This window comes from Neolamprologus brichardi, chromosome 7, assembly GCF_056152115.1.
Source record: "Neolamprologus brichardi isolate AB-2024 chromosome 7, ASM5615211v1, whole genome shotgun sequence".
NCBI lineage: Eukaryota > Metazoa > Chordata > Actinopteri > Cichliformes > Cichlidae > Neolamprologus > Neolamprologus brichardi.
In genome coordinates this window covers 65,855,705-65,880,987 of record NC_142110.1, presented here as the reverse complement: position 1 = coordinate 65,880,987, position 25,283 = coordinate 65,855,705, and the positions used below count along the sequence as shown (strand labels likewise).

General features: G+C 41.4%; 2 protein-coding genes across 6 annotated transcripts; both read right to left on the bottom strand.

Annotated features, from left to right (window-relative positions):
- Positions 1-303: 303 nt before the first annotated feature.
- On the bottom strand, positions 304-16,218 carry afg3l1 (AFG3-like AAA ATPase 1). The gene is made up of 16 exons (XM_087844160.1): positions 15,959-16,218; positions 13,692-13,776; positions 12,023-12,102; positions 11,601-11,750; positions 8,914-8,985; positions 8,127-8,251; positions 6,790-7,057; positions 5,881-6,018; positions 5,647-5,800; positions 5,457-5,564; positions 5,055-5,180; positions 2,472-2,582; positions 2,253-2,368; positions 1,942-2,142; positions 1,652-1,846; positions 304-1,520 (listed from the first exon to the last, which is right to left on the bottom strand). The coding sequence occupies exons 1-16, from the start codon at positions 16,088-16,090 to the stop codon at positions 1,293-1,295; spliced, it is 2,289 nt and encodes a 762-aa protein (XP_087700286.1). The 5' UTR covers positions 16,091-16,218; the 3' UTR covers positions 304-1,292.
- Positions 16,219-18,291: 2,073 nt separating this feature from the next.
- Positions 18,292-22,047, bottom strand: LOC102795234 (5-hydroxyisourate hydrolase-like). 5 transcript variants are annotated; one of them, XM_035914151.2, is made up of 5 exons: positions 21,965-21,984; positions 19,959-20,196; positions 19,397-19,530; positions 19,079-19,214; positions 18,292-18,607 (listed from the first exon to the last, which is right to left on the bottom strand). In XM_035914151.2, the coding sequence occupies exons 3-5, from the start codon at positions 19,522-19,524 to the stop codon at positions 18,518-18,520; spliced, it is 354 nt and encodes a 117-aa protein (XP_035770044.1). In that variant the 5' UTR covers positions 19,525-19,530; positions 19,959-20,196; positions 21,965-21,984; the 3' UTR covers positions 18,292-18,517. The 5 variants fall into 5 exon arrangements, with proteins under 5 accessions (XP_035770044.1, XP_035770045.1, XP_035770043.1 ...); XM_035914152.2 differs by having other exon boundaries at positions 19,397-19,527; XM_035914150.2 differs by lacking the exon at positions 19,959-20,196 and having other exon boundaries at positions 21,965-22,047.
- Positions 22,048-25,283: the final 3,236 nt, after the last annotated feature.

The window sequence follows — 25,283 nt, the reverse complement described above, 5'->3', positions numbered from 1 at the left end:
TGAAAAATCAGTTTACACAAATCAGGACATGAAGTATCTCCTGTGCTGGGAGACTTCCAGGAGGCGCTCGTCTCATTTGGATGCTAACAGGCTTCAAAGTATTCGTTAGCGAGATAAGTTTAATTAGTTTGAGTCCCTTCAGGGATGCTGCTGATGAAAATTTAAAACATAAAATAAGACGAGCCTTTAACTCTGAGGGGAACGGCTCGCGTTGGGGCTGAAATGCGACGCCTGCAGCCATCACTGACGGTCTGTTTCAGTGTTTTAGGGCGATTTTTACTTTAAATCAGCAGAACTTACTCGAAATGTTTCATTTTTTATTTTCTGTTAACATCACACAAAAATCAACATGATCAAAACGTTTGTACAAAAAGAAATCCGAAGCGACGGATGCTGCTGAGGTGTTTCCGTCCGACGACTCTGAAACTCTTCGTGTCAGGATGAAGAGTAACTGCTGTGCACGAAAAGAAGATTTAAAAACGATCCAGTGTTTTTAGTCTGGACACAGAAAATAATCTTCCTCATTATCAGCAAGGCATCAGTCAGGGAGGGGTCTCCCCTTTAGAAGAATAAATAAAGGAAGAGTCAGTCTGTATGCACCGTTTAAATGCGCATCGTGTACATTCGAGCCGCCTGTTCGAGTCTTAAAGGCATTCTGGAGCAAATTCCTGCCCAGATGTTGGAAAGAAGAAACCTCTGGACAAATTCTACAAGCAGCGACTGACCAGAGACTGGTGGATCTGAGGAGGAGGTATCTGAGGTGCTCCCAACATTGCCCGTCACTTTATTTTAGCATCTAATTAAAATCAAAGCCGCGTGGACGTGATGCCAGAGCAGAATATCAATGCAGTTATATATTAAAATACAATTTTTAATACGTAGTAGGAAATTATAACCACCAACCTTCATTTTTCTTCATTGCAGTTATACAGGTCACCAACTATTTACATTTTAAAGACAGAGCACTAACGAGCAGTGCAGCTGTCTCAGATTGTGCGTATAGATCCTCTGCAGGACGGACAAGTAAAGTTAAAGTTGACTGAATAAAAAGTATAATTTTATTGAAATCTGTGAGATCACCTGGTGAAATCTTTTTATGTTTAAGTTCATGAACGTGCACGTGTTAATTTCACCTTATCTTAAACGTGTTAAACTAGAAAGTTTCTTGAAGGTAGAACAAATCGGGGTGAATGGCCGCGTGCTCTTCCTAAACCCAGCACCTCCCCCAGACCTCCAGACTCTGTCAGACCTTTTTTTTTTGCAGCTGGTACGTGTCGGGTGTTTTTTGGACTCTACATGGCCTGCCGTTTGTCCTGAGTTGAATTTTTGTCCTCCGCCTCCCCTCCTCTCTCCTGGTTCCAGTCTCGGAGGCCCTGCGGCAGGCTCGTGTCCTCCTCGAAGCTGCCGGTCCCCTCCACAAACTCCTCATACGTCGACTTCTCCTCAAACGGCCGAGGGCCCAGCAGCTCCAGCATGTCAGCCTTGTTCAACACCTCCCTTTCTAACAGGCGCTTCCCCACCTGAGGATCACAGCAGAGGTGGAGCTGAACTGGTTTGTTTCAGACAGAGGATGAACTGAAGCCCAGATGTGGGGCTTCAGTTCATCCAGCGTTTATCCGAGGTTGTGTTTTTGCGTATTAGACCGTCTCACCAGCTCCACCAGGTCCTTCTTGTCCTGGATGAGCAGCAGGGTGCGCTCGTACGCTCGATTTACCAGCTCTCTGACCTCCTCGTCAATGATCTCCGCTGTCGCCTCACTGTACGGCTTCTCCATGACTACCTCGCCCTGTCGGGGGAGGTCAAACGACACCTGTCCCACCTTCTCGCTCATCCCAAACTGCACCACCTGCAAATCAGGGTGCAGAGCGATGCATCATAAAACAGCACTCTTCTGCTGGTGGGAATCAAACAGGAAGTGTGTTTTTAGTCACGTGTGCGTACCTGAGCGTAGGCAGACTGCGTGACCTTCTTCAGGTCGTCCTGAGCTCCGGTGGTGATCCGTCCGAAGAAAACCTGCTCAGCCACACGCCCCCCCAGCATCATGCACATCCTGTCGAACAGCTGCTCTTTGGTGTACAGGTACTGTTCTCTGGGCAGGTACTGAGCGTAACCCAGACCCTTCCCCCGCGGGATGATCGACACCTGGATACAAACCACGTGTGGTTAACCCACAGCTTCCATCTACACCTGTAACAGGTGGAGATGGAGTCATAACAGAAACGACACAGCCCGAGCACGGACAGAGCTCCTACCTTGAGCAGAGGGTCAGCGTGCTGCAGGAACCACCCGACGATGGCGTGACCGGCCTCGTGATAGGCGACGGTCTTCTTTTCCGTGGGCTGCAGGACTTGAGTCTTCTTCTCCAGACCTGAAAACAAACGTCAGATACAAACGGTCCTGTTTACCACACAAAGACCATCACAAGAAACAACCGTACACAGCCGTCACGTTCTAGGTGATGTCACGCTCACCTCCAATGACCCGGTCGATGGCTTGTTCAAAGTGTTTGCTGTTGACGGATGAGTTCAGGTGCCTGGCTGCGATCAGAGCTGCTTCGTTGCAGACATTAGCGATGTCAGCTCCTGATTCATTCAAACGGGAAAAAAGATTTTTTCATATCACAATGTTTTTTTTTCACTTCAGGCGATAACGATATATATCACAATATAAGCCAAATAACTATATTTGTAAGATTTAAATGTGCCTCACAAGTAAAATGTGAAATAATCAGCAGCTTGTTTTGATTTAAATATTTATTTCCCATAATAAGTTCAACAGGGTAGATGTACTTAACCCTTTAAGACCTACCATAGAACCAAGTCCACCAGAGCTTATATTATATGTTTACATGCTGTGGAGCCATTTTTGGGAGCATTTCAAGTTGCTATACATCAATACAACCATTACAGCCTAAATTTTAATAATATGTCTGCATTAAGTGCATAGTAATTACATAAATTGCAAAAAAGTGCAATAAACTACAAAAAAATTGAAAATCGTTTTTGTTTTTTTAAACATATATTTCTAGTTAGAGAAATTTAAGAGGCTTATCCCTCAAAACTGTAAATACAAAAAAGTTGCACAAAATAGTTTCCCACCACAGGAAATTTATTTTGAGTGTCTTCATAGTTTTATTTTTGAAATACACCAATTTTTATACACTGCAGGAAAAACGAAAATAAATATTATAATGCAAATTTGCAAAAAAGCAGCATATGCATCAAAATAAACTATTTCCAGCAGTGCAATATGAGTCCTAAGCATCCCAGAAACGACACAGAAAGTCATAAAGTCAAAGATAACTTTTAAAAACACCAGTATAGGCTCATGAGGTCCTGACGGTAAAAAACTACATTTCCCGCGAAAATGACGTCACTTCTGGTTTCGGGCAGGTCATGGCGGACATGCGATAGTTCGCGCTGACGTCTAATCCAACGTAGGAAGTGTTATGAACAGCTGATCGGATCGACAAAGCGTGTTTCTGGAATATTATGTTTTTGTTGCTGCAAGTGCTTTTTATGCAGTTTTTGCAAAGCTATATGTGGAAGGAAACTGTGACCGAGGACAAGCTGATGGCATAAGATGTAAGTACAACTCCTCCGGTTTCATATGCAAAAAAAATTTATTGTGCTAGCTTACGTGGTTGCAGATCTACCGGGATTTAAAAATAGTTACGCAAAACAGAGCGTGCTGCTCTGACCGGTTTTATAGGGTTAAGGAACATGAGACTTTTTCAGATAAATAAAGACAAATATTGCAAACTACACAAAAGGCAGCCGCTAAAGCGTTTAAGTTTCAAAATAGAACAAACAAAACAGACTAAATTGTCAATTCCACTTAGAAACAAAATATTAATTCTAAAAATAAATCTTAGTTTGTTTTACAGAAGAACAGACAAAATTGACTAACTTTTGTCAATATCAAATAAACTGAGAACTAAAGGGAAATTCTCAATCTCTCCTTGTTGTACAGCTCAGCTTTTCAAACAGTTTAACAGTTACTTTAGTCTGACAAAAGCCGAATGACGAATTAGCGCTTCCAGTTAGAGATTGAGCATGCACCGCTTTATTGTATTTCCAGACTTGCTTTCGGCACATTTACAGTGCGCGCTACTCTGTTTTTGTCAGACTTGAAATAGCCGAAATACCTTCACACTACAGAACTTCTCTGGCTCTTCCGTTCGACAATCTCTCCGGCATTGGAACCATCATCTGTTTTCTCTTCGGTAACCTTCGGTCACGCTCTCGGTTGATTTTTCTCTAGTCGGCACACTCATTTCCTCCATTACCCGGCGGCACGGCGGCTGGCTGCTTCCCAAACAAATACTGTAGGAGCCATAATTGAATGTATTGAATTTTTTGATGATCACTGGGTTTTCATTTGTATTGGTTGCTATGGTGATGTGTAATGGGAGTCACGTGGGTGCTAGCGGTGACATTAAGAGGGCGTTGTCAGTCTGTCATTCACTGGTTTTGATTTTGACAGAGAGGAGGGCTGGGTAGCCGTAGTTTTTGTCGACCGCTGCACAACATGTTTCGTCTTGTTATATTAGAGCCTGTGACGTTGTAAGAGTCCAAATCGCAGATGACATTACTCTGTAAACACTTTAATAAACAAGCAAACAAAGCAAACAATTCCACCTCTCGCATTATTGCTCTCACTTTTTTCTCACATATTTGCTATCACTCATTTCCTCCATTACACGGGCGGCACGGCGGCTGGCTGCTTCCCAAACAAATACACATGTGCGGCTTGGCACTTGTGCTGTACGTAACAAGTCACGTGACGCGACGCTGCGGCTGTGATTGGTTCGGCTCTGCGCTACTTCATTTGGATTGGCTGTTCTTCTTTTTTTTTTTTTTTTTTTTAAGAGGACAAGGGCGGTGAGGCCTACCGCAATAGTTTAACTTTTCTATCGAGAAAAAGTTATTTCGCAATACATATCGTTATCGTTCTATCGCCCAGCTCTACATCAAATATAATGATTCAAATTAAAAGAAAATTTTTGCTTTAGGGGCGTTACATTGTTGTTATTCGATCCAACTGTTACAAACCAGTGAATCCCGGTGTGGAAGCTGCCATCTTCCTTGAAAGACCGTCTTTGTCCAGATTGGGATCCAGTTTGATTGGTCGCAGGTGGACTTTAAAGATGGACGCCCTGCCTTTGATGTCCGGCGGACCTGACAGGAGACAGGAGAGAATTCTTCCTCTGCATTACAACGAAAACTTATTCTGCAGAGCTTCAACATGAGCATGATTTTACACGGCACAGCATGCGTCCTCCAGCAGGCACATTTCGCTGCCATGTTTACACTTAATCAGGTTTCTAAATGGCATTTAATAGCAAATCAACACCTCACACCAACTGGCAGCGCTGTGGTTAGCGGGAGAATGATTTGGGCACATTCCAACACTTTAAGATGTGGAGACTGCAGTAAGGCAGTAAAGACTCTTACCTATGTAGATCTGTCTGTCGAAGCGTCCTGGCCTCAGCAGCGCAGGATCCAGGATGTCCGGTCTGTTCGTTCCAGCCAGGACCACCACATTCGTGGCGGTGTTAAAACCTGTACACAAAGATGAAGACACTTAAATCTAATGGGGGGCTGGGGGATAGTATGTTCCACTGCAAAAATGCAGATTGCCTACCATCCATCTCCACCAGCAGCTGGTTCAGGGTGTTCTCCTGCTCACTCTGACCCCCAAAGTTCCCCCCTCCTCTCTTCCTCCCCACTGCGTCGATCTCATCAATGAAGAGGATGCAGGGGGCGTTCTTCCTCGCCATGGCAAACATGTCCCTCACCTTCATGAGGAGAGAGAACAGTCAGTGTCTGAACAGTCATCTCAGATGGTCCACGATCTGCTCCGGGTTCGTTCGCTTACTCGGGCCGGACCGACGCCCACAAACATCTCGAGGAACTCGGAGCCGTTGACAGTGATGAAGGGGACGTTGGCCTCTCCAGCTGTAGCTTTGGCCAGCAGAGTCTTTCCTGTACCAGGAGGTCCGGACAGCACGGCTCCCTGAGATAAAAGTGATTGAGAGCAGTTCACATCCAAGACAAACCGTCCCTCAAAAAACGTCTTTAGCCTGTATCTTTACGAATAACGACTGATTTCATTTCAGGTTTTGTTTTTGGATCCTACTACAGGATTAAAACTGTTAGAGTCCAGAATTTCCAACACACAGCTCAGTGTTTTTACACTAATAATGTGCTCAAATAAAAGGTACTTTATCTTCAGAATGGAACAAAACTCTGAAAAATGGATGGTTTTATTAATAAAATGTGCAGCAGGGACTCATCAATGTGAAATAAACTCTTCATAAGCATTTCTACACGTATCTGAGCAAAGCAATGCAGACACAAACAAGATTGTAAGCAAAGACATAAATAAAACAGATGATCAAATGCAGTCAAAGTTATTGGTATCGCAGAAACTAGGGGAGGAGATCTATTGCATATACTTGATGTATCGAGAGGTTAAAACGACTTTATTGTAACCATCAAATAAAGGCTGCCATGGAAATATTAAGTTGTACGTTGTTACGCTGCAAATGCATCATTAATCGCCCCTCCCAACCGGAAAATTTCCTACCCAGCACACTGCGCTGAGCATGCATGTTTATATATTACAAGATAGGGGAAAATATGGCAATAGTGGGAGTTTCACAGGGAGGATGTCAAACAAATATTTTCCAAAACATGCTGTAAAACTCGTGCTGCAAAAGGCAGCAGTACCACAAAATTATTCCACCAGATGAAAAGTCCTCGTCTGCAAAACTCGGATTTTTACCTTGGGGATCTTAGCTCCGAGGTCCTGGTACTGCTGCGGGTTCTTCAGGAAGTTCACAAACTCCATTATCTCCAGCTTGGCCTCCTCACAACCAGCCACATCCTTGAACTTCACCTCGATGTTGTCCTTCATCATCTTGGCTGTTGACTCGCTCATGCTAAATGGATTCCTGCCACCTCCGGCGCCTCCTCCCATTGGTCCCCGCCGCAGCGTGACGAGCAGGAAGCCAATCAGCAGCAGGGTCGGGATCATGCTCAACAGGAAAGAGCTGAAGGAAGAAAAAGCAGCATTAGCAAAGCTACTTTTTCACAAATGTTATTATAGAAACTGATGTTGTTAGGCCCTTTTTAATAAAGATTTTACCCCTGATTAACCCTTTAAGACCTACCATAGAACCAAGTCCGCCAGAGCTTATATTATATTTTTACATGCTGTGGAGCCATTTTTGGGAGCATTTCAAGTTGATATACATCAATACAACCATTACAGCCTAGATTTTAATAATATGTCTGCATTAAGTGCATAGTAATTACATAAATTGCAAAAAAGTGCAATAAACTACAAAAAAATTGAAAATCGTTTTTGTTTTTTAACATATATTTCTAGTTAGAGAAATTTAAGAGGCTTATCCCTCAAAACTGTAAATACAAAAAAGCTGCACAAAATAGTTTCCCACCACAGGAAATTTATTTTGAGTGTCTTCATAGTTTTATTTTTGAAATACACCAATTTTTATATACTGCAGGAAAAACGAAAATAAATATTATAGTGCAAATTTGCAAAAAAGCAGCATATGCATCAAAATAAACTATTTCCAGCAGTGCAATATGAGTCCTAAGCATCCCAGAAACGACACAGAAAGTCATAAAGTCAAACATAACTTTTAAAAACACCAGTATAGGCTCATGAGGCCCTGATGGTAAAAAAAACTACATTTCCGTGAAAATGACATCACTTCAGGTTTCGGGCAGGTCGTGGCGGACATGCGATAGTTCACGCTGATGGACGTAGGAAGTGTTACAAACAGCTGATCGGATTGGCAAAGCGTGTTTCTGGAATATTATGTTTTTGTTGCTGCAAGTGCTTTTTATGCAGTTTTTGCAAAGCTATATGTGGAAGGAAACTGTGACCGAGGACAAGCTGATGGCATAAGATGTAAGTACAACTCCTCCGGTTTCATATGCAAAAAAACACTATTGCACTAGCTCACGTGGTTGCAGAGCTACCGGGATTTAAAAATAGTTACACAAAACAGAGCGTGCCCGCTCCGACCGGCTTTAAAGGGTTAAAGCCTCTGGCTGACATAATGCATGCTGCGTTTGTGTGTCCAAACCCACCCATCACTCTCAGAGCTGTAGATGACGGCAGGTCGGTGCGTCGGCTCCATTCCGAGTTCCAGAACTGCCGTCTCGAGGTTTCTCTCAAATGAGTCGACGCTGCCGATGTTGAACCAGACGTAACTCTGAGGGGCAAAAAAAATCATGCATCATTCAACTAGAGAAAGGTAGCCTGAACTGTGCAACTTACCTGTTCCTAGACCATTTGTGTTTTTAATCTATGCAAAATAAAAATAGTCTTTGTGCAACTTTGAGTAAAAAACCTCAGGGAATGTCTGAGAGTAATTAATATAGACTTGAACTGTATGTAGCAGCACCTCACTGTGACACTTTAAGCTCAAATCATCAGCCTTTCCACTGTGCTGTCAGTTAGTGTGAGGCTTTTGTGTGAATATGCTGTTCAGTTTTCTCCAAATGTGCCAAACATCTCCACTTTAGTCTACACAGGACGGTCGGATGATGGGGTGAATTTGATGGTTGTTTTCACATGACTACTAGTGGTCAATGGTTACATTTGTTTTACTTTTTAAACTTCTCTAGCTGCCCAAACTCTGTCGGCTTTCTCTAAACATACATAACACCCAGATTGTGCCTTAAAAAAAAAAAATCCTTAAATAAAAAAAAACTTTCAGTTTTTTAATGTAAACATGGAAAGAAATTTAACTGAATTTGGTTAATTAAACAAATTAAATAACTGACCACAAGCAATACTTTGAAGAGCCACTAGGGGTTGTGACAGTTGGATCTATTTCAAAATCAGTTTGAGCATTGGTTTGCTTTGCCTTACCACATCAGTGTCGGCTCCCGGCACCAGAATGACTCTGACGTACTGCTTGTTGACGACCTCCAGTCGATCCACCTGGAAAGAGCATGAAACTGTTAACCTGCAGAAACAGTACAGGGCTCTAGAGTGCGACCAATTTGACCACATTTTTCAATGGTGCGACCAAAATAAGAACTCTGAAACTCTAAAAGTCTCCGTGGTCAACAACAGACACACATTATGCCCATATCGTGGTCTAAACCAATCAGAGATAGTCAGGGGCGGGAAATCTGATTGGCCGTGGTCCAGATATTACTGTGGTTCTTCGTGTGTACGTTTGAAAGTGCAGGCAGATAGAGGGAGGCGAGTAGCTTGAATAAAGCGATATCGATTCATTAAATCCTGAATCGACTTTTAAATATAAACTCAGGTTAAAGCTCACAAAACTATTTCAACAACTACCAAACAGTAAATGAGAGCAGGTAACGGACTCCACACAAAGACGTAAACGCAGAGCGGACCGACGCATCAGAATCAGCTTTCTTTTTCTCGGCTTTCTCACCCGACGGCCCGTAGACTGACACGCCGTCGTGGCTGAAAGCCGACAGCTCACCGATTCTGATGCGTCGAGTCCGCGCTTTGTGTTTACGTCTTTTTTGCGCTAGATTCGGAGCTGCAGGGTTTGTCTCTCTCCAACCAAAATTCACTGAACCAGCAGCAAAAGAAGATCAAAACTATGCTTCACATTTGATAAATGTCATCATTAATTCCCCTCTTACTTTGCTGTTTTTTTCCCACCATGATAAAAATCCCAATTCATGCACAGCTCTCTCTCTCTGTACTTCAAGAACAGTTTCCCGTCTCAAATCTCTGTTTTCTGCATTATTCACTTGCTTATTACCCACCAGTCTACCGTTGTTTACAGCGCTGTCGGCCAATGTCTTTCTTTCTTTTCTTTTTTACTTAAAGGACCTCTGACAAGAAAGCCTAATTTCTGCTGTTCAACACCAAGGTTATTATCGTTAACGAAAACTAACGAAATAACGAAAACTAGAAGTGAAAAAACATTTTCGTTAACGGAAATAAAAATAAAAACAAAAAAGGGAAAACTAACTAAAACTATAATGAGTGTTCACAAAACTAACTAAAATTAACTGAATTTATAGCAAAAATGTGTTTAGTTTTCATTGATGTGTGCGTGTCATACAATAGTCAAGGGTGAAAATGAAGTTTAGTTTCCAGATTTTTTTCTTGCTGTGTCTCATTATGCCAGCAGGTGGCAGCACGTTAGTCGAGTCGTCTGTGTTGCTGCTCCGTCCACGCGCAGAATCATGTCAGGAAAAGTCGGGAGCCAGAGTCCAATTTGGGATTACTTTGAATATGACTGTGTTTTGGATAAAGCAAGTGTCTTGTAGTGGAAACAGACAAATTATGAGGGACATTTCTAAAGGGAAAAAATCCCACAAACCTTAAAGTGCACTTGAAAAGCTCACACAAGAAGGCTAACCTAGCTTACCTTGAGAAGGTAAGGGAGCACACTCAACCTTCATCCCCAGAAAACAGAAGCTAACCCCAGGCAAGGCAGCGTGATGCATCCTGAGACAACAGGACGGGGATATCTACACAACTGTGTGAGTCAATTACCTTCAAAAAGTTTATCAATTCACTTGAACCAAAATTACGAACACCCGGTGCTGCGAGAGTTAATAGTCTCATTGGGGCCAAGATATACATTTTATAGTTGCCTGGTATCAATGGTTGTTCATCTGCCTTTATTTATTTATTTAAAGAACCCATAGGTGGGAATGTGAGTTGTCTGTCTCTGCGTGTTAGCCCTGCGACAGACAGGCGACCTGTCCAGGGTGCAGTATGGTAGCTGGAATAGCAACATACCCAAGGATGAGCAGAATGACTGATATGATGAAACTGGGATTTTGTTACACTTAATTATTGCAAACACAACTAAAACTATAACTGAAACTAATCTAAACTAAACTGAAACTAAGGATTTTCAAAAAAATAAAAACTAAACTAAACTAGCAAACAATTGGTAAAAACTAATTAAAACTGATATAAAATTGAAAATCGGAAGTCAAAACTAAATAAAAATAAAAACTAATGAAAATTGCAAAACTATTAAAACCCTGTTCAACACTAAAGAAATTTAAACTTTTTAAAATGATGCAGAATATTTTTAAGGTCATCTGCTATAAAAAGCCCAGCCAGGAAAATCTCCTTCATGTTTTTCTGTTTTATCCTCAGTTACTTTGTCACAAAGGCATCTGCTGTGATGCTCACACCTCTGATGAAGTCTCACAAGTGTCAGTACTGATAAATGATCAGAATTATAATATTTCTGATATTAAGCCACCTTTTCATTTCATCACACAGACAGAGGATTGGAGGCAATGTTTGAGTTTGAGCGCTGAGTCACCTTACAAAGATGCACTCTGATAATAGGGGTTCACCAAATTCAACTTGACTCTCAAACTTAACTTAAACTCTCTGCTTTGGATTGAACGGGCCAGTGTTTACTGAAATGTAATGTTGTCTGTGTGAACACTTGGTTAAAGGGACGCGAGTAAAAACAGCTTCCTTCATGTTGGTGGCTGGTTAGAGCCACTCTGTGACTGACTGATACCATGTCATCTGTCAGCAACCACTACAATCAGGACTAAATATCCCTGCAGTCTGGGAGCAAACATCCTCACCTTGCCTCTGCCCAGGTAGTGGTGGACAAAGTCCTTCCAGCTGATCTCTCTGCCGGTGTCTCTGAAGTAGAAATACAGCAGGGCCGAGCTCACTCCGGCCACCATGATCGCCACGTAACGGAAATCCTTCTCATCCCAGGGGATGTCGCCCTGCAGACCAACACAGGCACAGGAGGAAAGTTACCTGCAGGTTATTATCTGTTAATGCGATGGCACGCTAATGACACAGGAAAGGATGATGCTGATGTGAGGAAAAATTGGTCAGCTGCAAGAAATAAGAGATGAGTAAGAACAGCGTTGGGCTGCTCACCCCTTACATAAAATAAATATATTGAAAAACTGAGGCTGTATTCATAATTCTGTTACACTTATGTTGTAAAATAAAAACCGAATGGTTGTTTCAATGTTTACATACAACATACCTTCTGCATTCGCCTCCACCAGTCCTTTCCTCCTCCTCCTCTCTTCCCCCCTCCTCCTCCGGTTGGTCCGTTTTTTCCATCTGAAATTCAGAAATGTCATTTTAGCTACAGTTCCTTTTCTAGTTTCTCAGTTTTTATCCATGAAATATCAGGATATTATTATATTTCTAAACCGGATTACTTATTTCAGTTTGACATGCATTTGATCTGAAGCTACAGCCCCATCCCTGCTCCTGTGATCCCCGCTCACTGGCTCAAGTTGAGGACGCTACTCAGGTAAATTTTTAGGGTTTTTTCATATCAAAAACAAAAATTCTGATGACCACCAAACACATTTTGGCCTTGCAAAGAAGGATGACCAGCAGGGGGTACACCTGTACAGTAGGGGTGCAACAATACTCGTATTGATATTGAACCGTTCGATACAGTGCTTTCGGTTCGGTACGCATATGTATCGAACAATACAAAATTTTTAATTTATTTTATCAACTTTCCTTCTGACGGTGCTGTCTGTGTTGAGCGCTCAGTGGATCTGCGCTCGACAGTGCAGCCTAGGCGGAGTAGTCGAACACAGATTCACTGAGCGCAGGGGAAGCTAGCGAGACAGAAGCTAAGCTCTCGTTGCAACATGGCAAATTGAACCTCCCCCACCCTCATTCAGATCTGGCGTTTGGAACTATTTTGGTTTTCATGTGACGTATGACCCTGAAGGTAAGCGTGTTATGGACAAAAGTAAAACAGTATGTTGGATGTGCCACGAAATGCTCAATTACATTGGTGGGAACTAGTGCGTTAGCGCAGTTAGCTCGTTAATGTGTTGGCCGTCCAGCCCCACACACGGGGCGATCCGCCATAGCTCGTTAACGGAGATTTGCCGTGTTGTGGCGTTAACGTCATTTCAACGAGATTTACGCTGACAGCACTAGTGGGAACACAACGAATATGACTGCACATTTACTCCGACATCATCCTAGTGCAAAGACAAGTGGAAGCAGACAAAAACAACAAGCACGCATGCTACAAACTTTACCCGAGTCATTTAGACAGCCGTTAGCACATGATTCTCCTTATGGGGACCTGATATGTTTAATATGCTGCTGAGAATATAGCCCAGAAGAAGCTATAGTATAGCTTTTATTTAGGAAAGAGACATTTCTCTGTAATAAACTCTCTTTTCCAAAGATGAGGGATTTCTCCATCAGATAGATTTATTTTTTATTACTTTGTTGTTTCAGCAACATTAAATTTAAAAACTGTATTTTTGAGTTAAAATATATATTTATAATTTTAATAAATGACAAATTAAAAAGGCATGAACATTTTTTTGTATCGAAAAAATATCGAACCGTGACACCAAAGTATCGAACCGAACCGTGAATTTTGTGTATCATTGCACCCCTACTGTACAGGTCATCAACCTGTCACAGGGCTGACACAGGTTTGCGTGAGTCTCGAGAAGCTGATTCCTCATACTGAACATCAGCATTTGAAATGTCTAATTTAAAATGCGTTATACCACTAGTGAATTTAGCCATTTAGTTTAGTTTTTCACATTCTTGGTAAAAAACATTTGTGAATAACTATTCACAATAATATCAAATGAAACAAACTTTGTGATTTTTTTTAAATAGTTATTGATGTTTGAGAAAAACAGAAAAGCAAATCTCACCTTTGGGCTCTGTGGCGTAGAGTCGTCGCTGAGCTAACTGGAATCTGCGACAGGACAGGAAGTTAGCTGGAGTCCGAGTTATGTTCTGAAAAAGACCACACAGTCACCGCTGGTACACTGGACACCATCTACAAACAACAACCTGCTGAAGAATGGCTTTTAGCAACTATAAACTAGGGCTGCCACAAACGATTATTTTGATAGTCGACTAGACACCGATTATTTTTGCAATTAGTCGACTAATCAGATCATCATCCATTGGACATACAGCTTATTGCAACAGAAGCATCTGCTCTTATATAACTATCATTAGCTTACAGCTTTAAGTGTTTAAGGTATGTGCTAACTAAAAATAAAGACAAGATGATAGTTTATTAAATTTTAATGACATTTGCAGATTTTTCCGGTGAAGTTTAATAAACTCCTTGCTATCTAAAATATAACAGGACACCGGAGTATATTCTCGAGCATCTCACACTTCTGATAATCAGTTGTCTGCTTGACGTTTATTCAGCTGTGTAAAAACTATAACTTTAATCTCAGCCAAACCGATTTACTCAGGAACAAATAAAATACTAAAAAAAAAAAGCCAAACAATAATATTTTTAAGTTATCTAAGTGACTTATATATGTTTAACCTGAATAGCGAAAGACGGAGGTGGGTTTGAAAACGATTTGCCCGTGTCCGGTGTTCTCACGGCTCTAGTGAGCCTAGCCCCCGGCTAGCTGTCGAGCTAGTGGGTAACAGACGTCTCCGAAAACGGAGGAGGGCTTTTGAAAATACGTCGTGTCTTGATAAACTGAGCCGATATTTGAGGTTTACACAGCTACATTCTCGCCTGAAAATATATTAAACGTTTATTTTGTGACCCAGAAAGAATAATAGGAGTAATATTAAAACTAACTAGCTGCCGCCATTGTTGGAAACTGAGCTGGGCTGCGCTATGAATTCTGGGACACAGCTTCTTCTTCTTCGGGGTTTAACGGCAGCTGGCATCCTTGTACATGCAGTGCTGCCATCTTCTGTTTCAGTCCGTTATTACACTCTTAAATCCTACTACTTATTCCTGCGTCTTTTGTGATCTTACAAAGTTTCAAAAGACACGTTGACTATTAAATCAGTCGTCGACGATTTTGATAGTCGACGTAATCGTGACTAGTCGACTAATCGTGGCAGCCCTACTATAAACCTCTAATCAGTGGAGGTCACATTCATTCAGTGGGTCCATCCCTGACTCATTAGGGAATGAGTCAAGGACAAATACTATATATTTGTATTATATATCATAGCTAACTAATACATTCCTGGTTCTTGATGAGAAAATGTAACAGTAACTCAAATAACCACTCTTTACAACCAACATTCAGTATGCAGAAGGGTATCTCTGAACGCACAACATGTTGAAGCCGCAGCAACAGAAGACCACACCAGGTGCCACTCCTGTCATCTAACAATAGGAAACTAAGGCTGTAATTCGGGATTTACGGGGTAGGGCCAGAATCTAATTCAAACAACATGAAAACTTGGATCTATCCTCGCTTGTATCAATGACTCAGGCTGCTGGTGGAGTAACAGAGTGGAGAATATGTTGTTGGCAGACTTTGGGTACCAACTGATAACAACTTTGCCTGAGTATTGCTGCTGACCATATCATCGCTTTATGACCACCGTGTACTCATCTTCTCACGGCTGTTTCCAAGCACCACGTCACGAAACTCAAACCATCTCATGCTAATTTCTTAAGCTCACCCGGGAGGTCTAACCCAGTGGCAGCAAGATGTACCGAATGAAGTGCCTGTGAGCGAATAAAATGTTTAACTCATGAGGTTTTTCTTTTCTTTACTCTCTCCTGCATAGTAAGGCAATTGAGCTCACAAGCGCTGATTGTTGCCCCTCCACAGGCTTCCAGAAGTTGGCCAATTAGAAGACAGTGAGCTCATATGACGTTTAGCTGCTGAAATGGCTTTTCTCAGGGACTAACAAAAAATGTACAAGTATAAGATAAATATGACTTCACGATCAAAGCTTGAACTAATTTTCTTTTAAGCAAAAAAAGAAAAACTTTAAACAATCGTTTCAACTAAACTTGGCAGGCAGTCGTCCTCGCTAGTAGCTACTCATGTCTCGTGTTTATTTAGTTAATTAAATTTCTAAAACACACAGAAAGGAAACTTGCGTTGACTAAGTTTCTGGTGGATTTTTATATTTCTGTAAAAAAAAAATGATAATTTTAAAAACTCTTTCGCAGACACCTGCCGTCACTTACCGGGCCGGTGGAGTTTCTGTATCCGGCTCTGAAGAGCTGTCCTGCGGTCACAGCTGAGAGCCTGGCCCGGGCTCCTCCAGCACGGCAGAGAGGCAGAGCGGCCGCCGAGAGAAGCCTCAGTAGCTGAGACATCCCGGCTGTGCCGCGTCCCCAGATTTTCAGGCCACAAAACAAAACTTTTTTATTTAGTTCTGTCCCTAGGATCCTTCATGTAACGCCTGCAAGTTTTATTGAGTAACAGCGTGAGATGTCAACTGGAGGATGATGTAAAGGCCCTTGAGGCGTCCCATAAAATGCCTGTCAGAAATTGTTACGGAAGGAAATATATTTAGCAATAATGAAATAGTGATATTCCTCATTTTCAAATGTATTACAGCAATATTACTATTTTGAATTTATTCAACAAAATCACATTTATTTATGTTAAATATAAATTTATTACAATCAGGCATCATACAGGTCCTCAAAGCACAGCCTGTCACTTATTGGCTTAGAGAGAAAGCCTGGCTCGAGTGCTGTTACCAAAACATGCAATGACTTCGCTTCTTTCCTCATGACATTCATTAATACAGTCCCGATCAAAGGTTTAGGACCACATGCCTTTAAAAAGCCAAAATGTGGATTCATTTTGTGTCAGGTAGTCACACTGTCATGAGTCATGACTGATGGCAAAGGAGAAAGAAACGTTCCCTTTTTGAATGTGGTCGGCTTGTTGAACTGCATAAGCGGGGTCTTTTGCAGCGCGCTTTAGCTGCTGAGGTGGGACGCAGTAAGACAGTCATTCGCAATTTCTTAAATGATCCTGAGGGTTATGGAACAAAAAAAATCAAGTGGAAGACCCAAAATTTCACCAGCACTGAGCAAGGATCCAATTGGCTGTCCGTGAAGACAGTGGACGATCCTCGATCCAAATTAAGGCCGTTACTGATGCTGACTGCATCCCCATAACCATCAGACGGCATCTGAGACTGAAGGGCTTCAAAAGCAAAAACGTCTTCAAAGGTGTCGTCTCCTTGAACGCCACGTTTGGACTTTGCAAGAGAGCACCAAATATGGGACACTGAAAAGTGGAAGAAAGTTTTATTCACTGATAAGAAGAAATTTAACCTTGATGGTCCTGATGGCAGATGTTTTCTATGCGCAGCGGTGGAGGGGGCACCGTAGTGGTCTGGGGTGCTTTTACTTTCAGTGGAATAATGAAGCTTCAGGAGATGCAGGGGCGTCAAACGGCCGCTGGGTATGTCCAGATGTTGCAGAGACCATTCCTCATGACTGAGGGCCCTCGTCTGTGTGGTAACGATTTGGTTTTTTCTACTGGACAATGCGCAAGTACAAAATGCCCGCAGAACAAGGGACACTGCTAGGAGAATAACATCACTGTTTTGGACCATCCTGCTTGTTCCCCTGATCTAAATCCAGCTGAGAACATTTGGGGAAAGATGGCAAGGGAAGTTCACAAAGATGGACAACAGTTCCAGACAGTAGATGCCCTTCGTGTGGCCGTCATCACCACTTGGAAAAATGTTCCCAATCACCTCATGGAAATGCTTGCAACAAGCATGCCGCAATGAATTATTGAAGTGATCAACAACAACAGTGGCGCTACTTATTACTGAGTTCATGTTTGGAACCCGTTTACAGGGTTTTTTTGGTGGTGTGGTCCTAAACTTTTGATCAGCTATAAAACAGCCTGTTTCAGTTTAAGCATTGTTTTCAATAAATTGCAGGCTCAAAAAATGTTTTGTCTCTCTCCATTTCTTCTTATTGCATGTTGAAGCTCTACTTGGAACCTTGTTAAGAACCAGCCATGCAAAATAAGATTTATTTGCCATTTTCCAAGTTGTCTTAGACTTTTGATCGAGACTGTGTTAACAATATTCTGTTCAATTTAACATAAATTATATATATTTTAATTTTAAATCAATCTAAATAAAATGTTTGGTCACTTTAATCAAAAAGCTGTGCTTCTGTTAATTTGAAAAAAGTGTTAAGTTTCAGTTGCAACTAACTATTAATTGATCTTGTTATTCAAAGTGTTAATAAGTTACTGTTTGGTATATTAAATATTAGAATAAGGGAAACATATTGCTCTTTAGCCACTAATTTTAAGAAAAGCAGCAAATACAAAGAAAAAACTAAAACCAGCAAATGTTTTGTTTGCCTTCTTTTAAAATAATTTCAAATTATTGCCTTAACGAAATGGACTTTTCGCTATACTAAAGGAACACTTAAAGAATAATAATAAATAGAGCAAGTGTGTGTGTGTATTGCTTTAAACATTATTCATGGAGATATTAAAGATAAAGAAAAATTTAATTCATTCATGTCACACAATAAGAAGAAGCGGGACACCCGCAGAGAATCATCAGGTATTTGTACAGAGTGGCAAGGGACCTATAATGCAGACTGTAATGGAGGTTTTAATGTTGTTTTTGATTGGTGTAAATACACTCATGAAGTGAAACTCAACAAATAACAAATGTAGCACACAAAAACACCTGAGTAAAATATACATAAACCTAAGTCATGAATCTATAAAACAGCATCTCTCTGCAGCTTTCAGCTTCCTCTGTAAGTGCTGTAGGAGAAGCGACTCATCAGTAGAGGGATGTGAAACCTCTGCTCTGGCTCACTGATGGTGAACACAACCTGGAAACACACAAACGCACACACAAATGATTACAGCAAGATGAAAAATGCCTTTTAATGTTTGATACAAAAATGATTTCAACAAAAACGTTGTTTGTTGTAAACCCCACTGTCTTTGATGTCACAGTTTTTATTGGACATGAAGATGTGAATAATGCTGTGACATTATTACAAACACTTTGTTGAAGTAAGTATAAGTAAGTAAGAATGTTTTTAAAATTTCATTTAAATTTTCCTGTTGCTCATTTGTTGATAATGACATTTGTGTGTTTTAGGAGATTTGGCGACCCCTTGTGGTGAACAAACTAACTGCTACCAAACTGTTTCAGTTCCCAAATAAATGTGTTGTCTCTACATCTTGTCCTACCCGTGATACTTATAAGGATCTTTTCACATGTGTGGGTTACTATATACCTAAATCAGACCAGTTTATTTCGTTCAGATATAGGATAGTGACACCTCATGACTCACCTCCACATAGGGGTAGAAAGAGGGCTGACCAAGGCCCTCCCAGTATGAACCCGTCTCAAAGCGGAGCTTGTACATGCCAGGAGTGAACGTTTCTTGGTTGATGAGTCCTGGGCAGCGGCCATCTTGGTTTGTTGTCCTGAAAATTAATAATTAATAAATTATTAATTAGTTCTGAGTGCAGGTTTTCATCAGCTCACCCGAAAGAAAGGCCCCACATTTTTGGCCTTTTCAGTTTTTGATTTTATCAGGCTTCAGGCTTTGAATAATAAACACATTAACAGGGGATTAAGCTATGTGTACGAATGTATGAAAGCCTACCCGACACTCAGCATGGCCCAGATCATCAGCTTGGAGTCCAGTCGGTGCAGGCTGAGGGCCATCCTGGCTGCCGGGACGCCGTCGGTAGCGTTCAGCACGTGAGTGGTCAGAGGGCTGGACTCCGCCATGATCTGCTGGATGGCAGGGGAACAGGTCAGATTTAAATGTGGGACCTTTAGTTACAGTAATCGACGTCATGACACCACCGTATGGAAGAATGTTCAATCTGTGAGGCTGTTCTGAAGGCAAAAGGGGATTCAAGCCAGTACCCAGTAGCAAATTGTGACCAGTGAAGGTATAGAAACAATGATTTCCCTCTTAATACCAGTCTATGGTGGTCATCTGATGCTCATCTACTTCTAACACCTCCATGTAAAGCAATCACAGTCCTCTCGGCACCAAACAGGACAAAAAAAAAGAGCAATGCAACAATAACCTTAATATGGTCAATGATATTATGTCTGCTAACTAAAAAAAGAAAACTATCAGGAATCCTCCTCTGTCTAACAGAACTGTTTGTGTCTTTTGTTTTTTAGATTAATAAAAGTACAAGGATAAAAACCTTTTTGTCTCTTCAGAGGTGCTTTCATGATCGCTGCCCACCACTTATGCAATAGTTTGCAACTGGTCACAGAGTGAAAGAGCAGGATTGTTAGCAGTGAGTCTGCACTTAGTGATCTGTCCGAGAGGGATCTCTGTTCAGAGACAGGTTGGCTCCCACCAGGCAATGCGCACAATCGGCTTGCGATCAGAAGCAGCTACCTCGGTCAGCCTCTGCGTGTGCAGTGATTACCAAAATTCTTTTCAAAAAAGAAAAAAGAAACCAATCACCCAGCAATGCTCCCATCTTATTTTTATAGTGTGGCTGGAGCACAAAGCAGCGTTTTCTATACTGCAGCCAGACACCAAAGGGAGATGACGATGCTTCAGCTTCACTTTTGAGAAGCTGTGACATTCTCATCTTTATTTACAGTGATTCAGACTGAATTTACGCTTCAGCTATTCGAAATCAGAGTGTTTAATGTAGCAGTCCAACGTTTGAGTGTCACACCTACACTTTCTCAATATTTCCCATCTTAGCAAATGATCATAAGGACAGATTTGGCCATAGACTCTGGTCTGACACCTGCAGATTACAGCTCTGTGCTCCAAGTTTAATAAACTACTCAGAAGACAAGGATTATGATGTCATGACATTACCTGTCAGCAGTGTTGGGGAGTAACGGAATACATGTACCGCCGTTACATATTTAAAATACAAAATATGAGTAACTGTATTCCGTTACAGTTACCGTTTAAAAAGGTGGTATTTAGAATACAGTTACTTTGATGAAATAAATGGATTACACGGCGGTACTTCCCTGTTTCATATTGTGGCGGGTCAGGACTGTTTGGGTTTTGTTTGACAGCTACGTTCTGTTGTTCCAGGCGGCAACGTTACGGTTGCCATGGTTACAGGGTGACGCTCTCTCTCTGCGTGTTTCCTGGGTGAGAGAGCACCTGTTGTTATTGTGCTAAGCTAATAGGCAGAATGCTACAGGTATAGCTCTAAAGAATGTAGCATCATAGGCAGTGTAGTCCGTGCTGCAGGGAGAATGGACTGCCATACACGTTATGTGTCTGTGAGCGAGGGAGGGAGAAAAAGGAAAAGTACGAGCTGTCATCGAGCAGAAACGGGAGCTGGAAGCATGTAAATATAATAATAACCACTGCAGCCAAGAAGAGAGCCTGACGAGCCCAGTTGTAAGTAAGCTATTAAGACTCGACTGTACACCGTGTTCGTGTTTTCCTCCAAAAACAATAAGTTCTGTTGGAGCAGCCTTTCAACGCCTCTCTCTGTCTCTGCTAGCAAAGTTGACCCAGACAACAAAGTAAAGCTAGTTTTCGGCTACGAGCCGACACAGAACCCACCGTATTAGCCAGAGGTCCCTTTACTACGGTTCGGAGCCGCGGACCTTCAGTAACAGTAATAAATCACAGCAATAGTACATTCATGTAGTTGTAAACAGCATGATAATATATTAAGTAATCCAAAGTATTCAGAATACGTTACTCTCATTGAGTAACGTAACGGAATACGTTACAGAATACATTTTGGGGCATGTAATCTGTAATCTGTAATGGAATACATTTTAAAAGTAACTTTGCCAACACTGGCTGTCAGTCATGTGACCATGTACCTCGTGTTTATTTTCCTCAGCGATCACTTTAATGTAAACAAAAATGACTAATATATAAGTCCCTGAAGTTTCATGTGACACCTTCTGTGTGTTAAGACACTGAGTCCATATCAAGAGGTCTCAACACAAACAATTATTGGAAACTTTCTTGAGGAATTAACGATAAATATGCTTCAAAATAGGAATAAAGAAAATTATAAGCCTAAAGAGTTCACGTATGAAGCTTACATATCATTATAAGATGACCAGAGGACACATACCACTTCTAAGTGGAGACAAGAGCAGCACATACATGCACTGGTGACACTTTAAAACACTGAAGTGCATCAGTGTGAAACAGAAACACCTCAGGCCTCATTGCTGTAGTCTATAATAAGAGAAGCCTTACCTGTGTGAGAGCTCTACCCTCTGCTGCAGCCGGGTCATTCAGTATTCCAAACTCCTCCAACCAGCTGTGGTATCACTGCACACTCCTCCCTCATACACCTACCCAGCATGCACTTTAAACAGACCCAGTCTCAAAGGTTGTCCTGATTCTAATAAATCATTAAAACCAGCCAAGAGAGTGCAGCTTTCCTTCAGTCAACAACATGTGATTCATTTAATCACTGGGATTGTTTTGCATGATTAGGCTCATTGTAATGTCAGACATCCCCTACTGTGCACCTCTGACTACGTTTTCTTCTGATACCATTTGACTGGAAGAGACTGGAACAATCCCCACTGCCAGCTAGCATGTTAGTTCACAGGCAGAGATTAAATGCAGAAGCTTTAGTTGCTATTGTTACTGGCAGGTTAGGAATAACAGCTACTGGGTGAGGCATGGGTAAATTCACAAGTTTGAATACAGTGTTTACCCACATGCAACATAAAAGATGGATGTAAAGCAGGCTTTTGCAAGTGCTGTTCAATGCTGCTGGTTTTGGTATCGATCAAATGCTAATCACATACAGAGCAATATCGATGCCGATATCAATTCTTTTAGCCTATAAAGGAAAATCATGTTAGAGCAGAGCTTCCCAAAGTGTGGGGCCCGCCCCCTAGAGGGGGTTCAGAGCCATTGCAGGGGGAGCGCAGCATGAAAAGGGGGGGAAAAAACCAAAACGCTTGGACACTGCTAGCACGGGGTGCCCACACAAACGCAAAGCAGGAGATGAAGCATCGCTGAATATGTTTCCAAACAAACTTTATTCTAAGCCAAAGACTAGAAAATACGGTGAAGCAAATCTTCCCTTTGGCTTCACAAGTGCTGAGGTAGGTCTCCCCTGCAGAATTGGTTTTCCCTTCGTTGGGAGCAGCGCTGGACTCTCCAGATCACGGACACGAACATTTTTCTTGTAAAACAAAGGGGGGCCCAGCAAAAAAAGTTTGGGAACCACTGTGTTATTTCAATGATCAAAAAATCACTCTGAGATTTTTACTCTCCACAATCTTAAGTTAATACAACAAATCATAGCTTTCAACTTTCCGCGTGTTTTCAAACTGTCCTCTAAGTTCAGTACGAGCTACGATCGTCCAGGATATGCTCGCTAGCTAGCAACTTGTCAGACCCAGTTTCAATATGATATCGGTATTGTTCAATATGACCTCTAAGGTCATACTGAACTTAGAGGACAGAAACCGAGTATTGATCCTTTTGCACTAGTTTCAGCCCGATACCAATACCAGCATTGGTATTAATGCTATCGACATTTGGATCAATCCGCCCACCTCTAGCTTTTGCTTCTTTTGTTTTGAAACTGGATCTGACAAGTTGCTAGCTAGCGAGCATGTCACTACCCGATCCATACCGGAAACCCGATCGGTACCCCGCATACGCGAAAGGTGTCTACTTTCGGTCGAAGCGTTTTACAATAGTTACAGGTCAGAGTATCTGTTAAGATGTTAAGAATAATAAGTATCTCTTAAAATGTTTCCGATAATGAAACATTTAATATAATGTAGACAAAAACAAAAACAAAAAAAAAAAGATAATGACAGATCAGGACTCCCCGATCCGTACCGCGCATGTGCAGGGGTTTTCTTCTTCTTCTGTTGATTTAATGGCAGTTTACTGCCCAGTGTACGAGGATACTGCCACCTGCTGACTGAGCGAATGAACCCTATTGTAAACTGAATTAGCGTCATTACAAACGTGTGTTAAATTTGATTTAGTGATAGTCGAGTGTGTTTATGCTTGTCTGTGTGGAGAGGATTGACTGGAATAGTGATGATGATGTCCGCTATCACTGTCAATTGTCAGTAAACACTTAATCTGGCTGCTGAATCTTCACGTGACATATTACAAAGTCTGTATTATTAACTCTGTAATTAGGCGCCATTCTTCTGATTTTACGGCGCTGTTGTTCAATCGGGGAACGCTCTCTTGTTGAGGAGAAAAGCATGAATTTGTTTGTATACGGATTATCCATTGTTTAAATGTCCCGGTAGTTGAAAAGGAGGCAGAGCTGTTGAGAAATGCTAGGAGCTAACTGGGCGCTAACCGTATCATTGAATGTCGCAATGTTGGCAAAGAGAGGAAGTGACGTAAGATTCGTGCATGCGGGGTACCGATCGGGTTTCCGGTACGGATCGGGTAGCGACAGAGCATATCCTGCACAATCATAGCTCCTTTCACAACCACCAGAGTCTCCCCCTGCAGGACACGAAGAAGAATGCAGGTTTAAATTCCACTTCCATGATGGTTTTACCTTTCAGACCTGTCTTTGTGTCTAACATGGATGAAGGATTCATTTTTTACATTGCTGCAGTGACTCGTCCAATGATATATGGTATATCCTTTCATCCAACTCTGCCAAAGGTTTGGATTATTCCCTATGGATAAAATGTGGGAGGTGCTTACCTTTGATTCTTGTTGTTTTTATTTTAATGTCATTCAAAACGATTGTCTTTTCTTAAGAGTTCCTGTAGGTGGCGCTTAATGTTTCTGCCTCTACTTATGCAGTTACCCTCGTTTTTCTGAAAATTTTCCATGAAGCTCATTTTTCTCATGTTTATTAGCAGCATCAGATTCAGAGAGCAACTGGTTTTGTCCAGCTATGTTGAACTGTTTCTGATTTTAGCTGGCTAAATGGTAAAACTGATCTCCAAATGATTTGATATGTTGAATTACTACAGATAAAATTCATAAACTCATAAAAAAAAGAATCACACCAGGTCCAAACACACCTCGTTTATGAAAAATACCTTTATTACACTCACAGTTAAATAGGTTACATTCAGCACTGAACAAACACAAAAGCACTGACAGGAGAAGCTACAGCGACGTCAAATCAAGGATTTCCAAAATGAGTCTGCGTCCTAACTCGCTGGATTTCTTATTAAAACATTTAGTGTCACTTTGCTTTTAAAGTCTGAAATAAGGTTTCAGTATAAAGAGCTACTACTGTACACATGAATATGTTCAAGTGTCACTTTTTAAACTGACAAATATTTAGAGCGTATTTACACTGACGGTTGTTCCTTTTAAAAGGTTCAGCAACTGTTTGGTGTCTGTGCTCGCCATTAAACCAATGATAAACATTATTTCATAAAATGAAAGCCACAACAGAAACCAGCAACACTGTAGTGGGAACAACAGTAATGTGTTATATATTGAATATTTTATGTGTAACTGGTCTGTCTTATTTGGCAGTGGTGTATCAAATTGTAAAAATGGACCATCAAATGTTCAGTAGCATGTCTTTTCAGTAGGGTCATCTATTTTT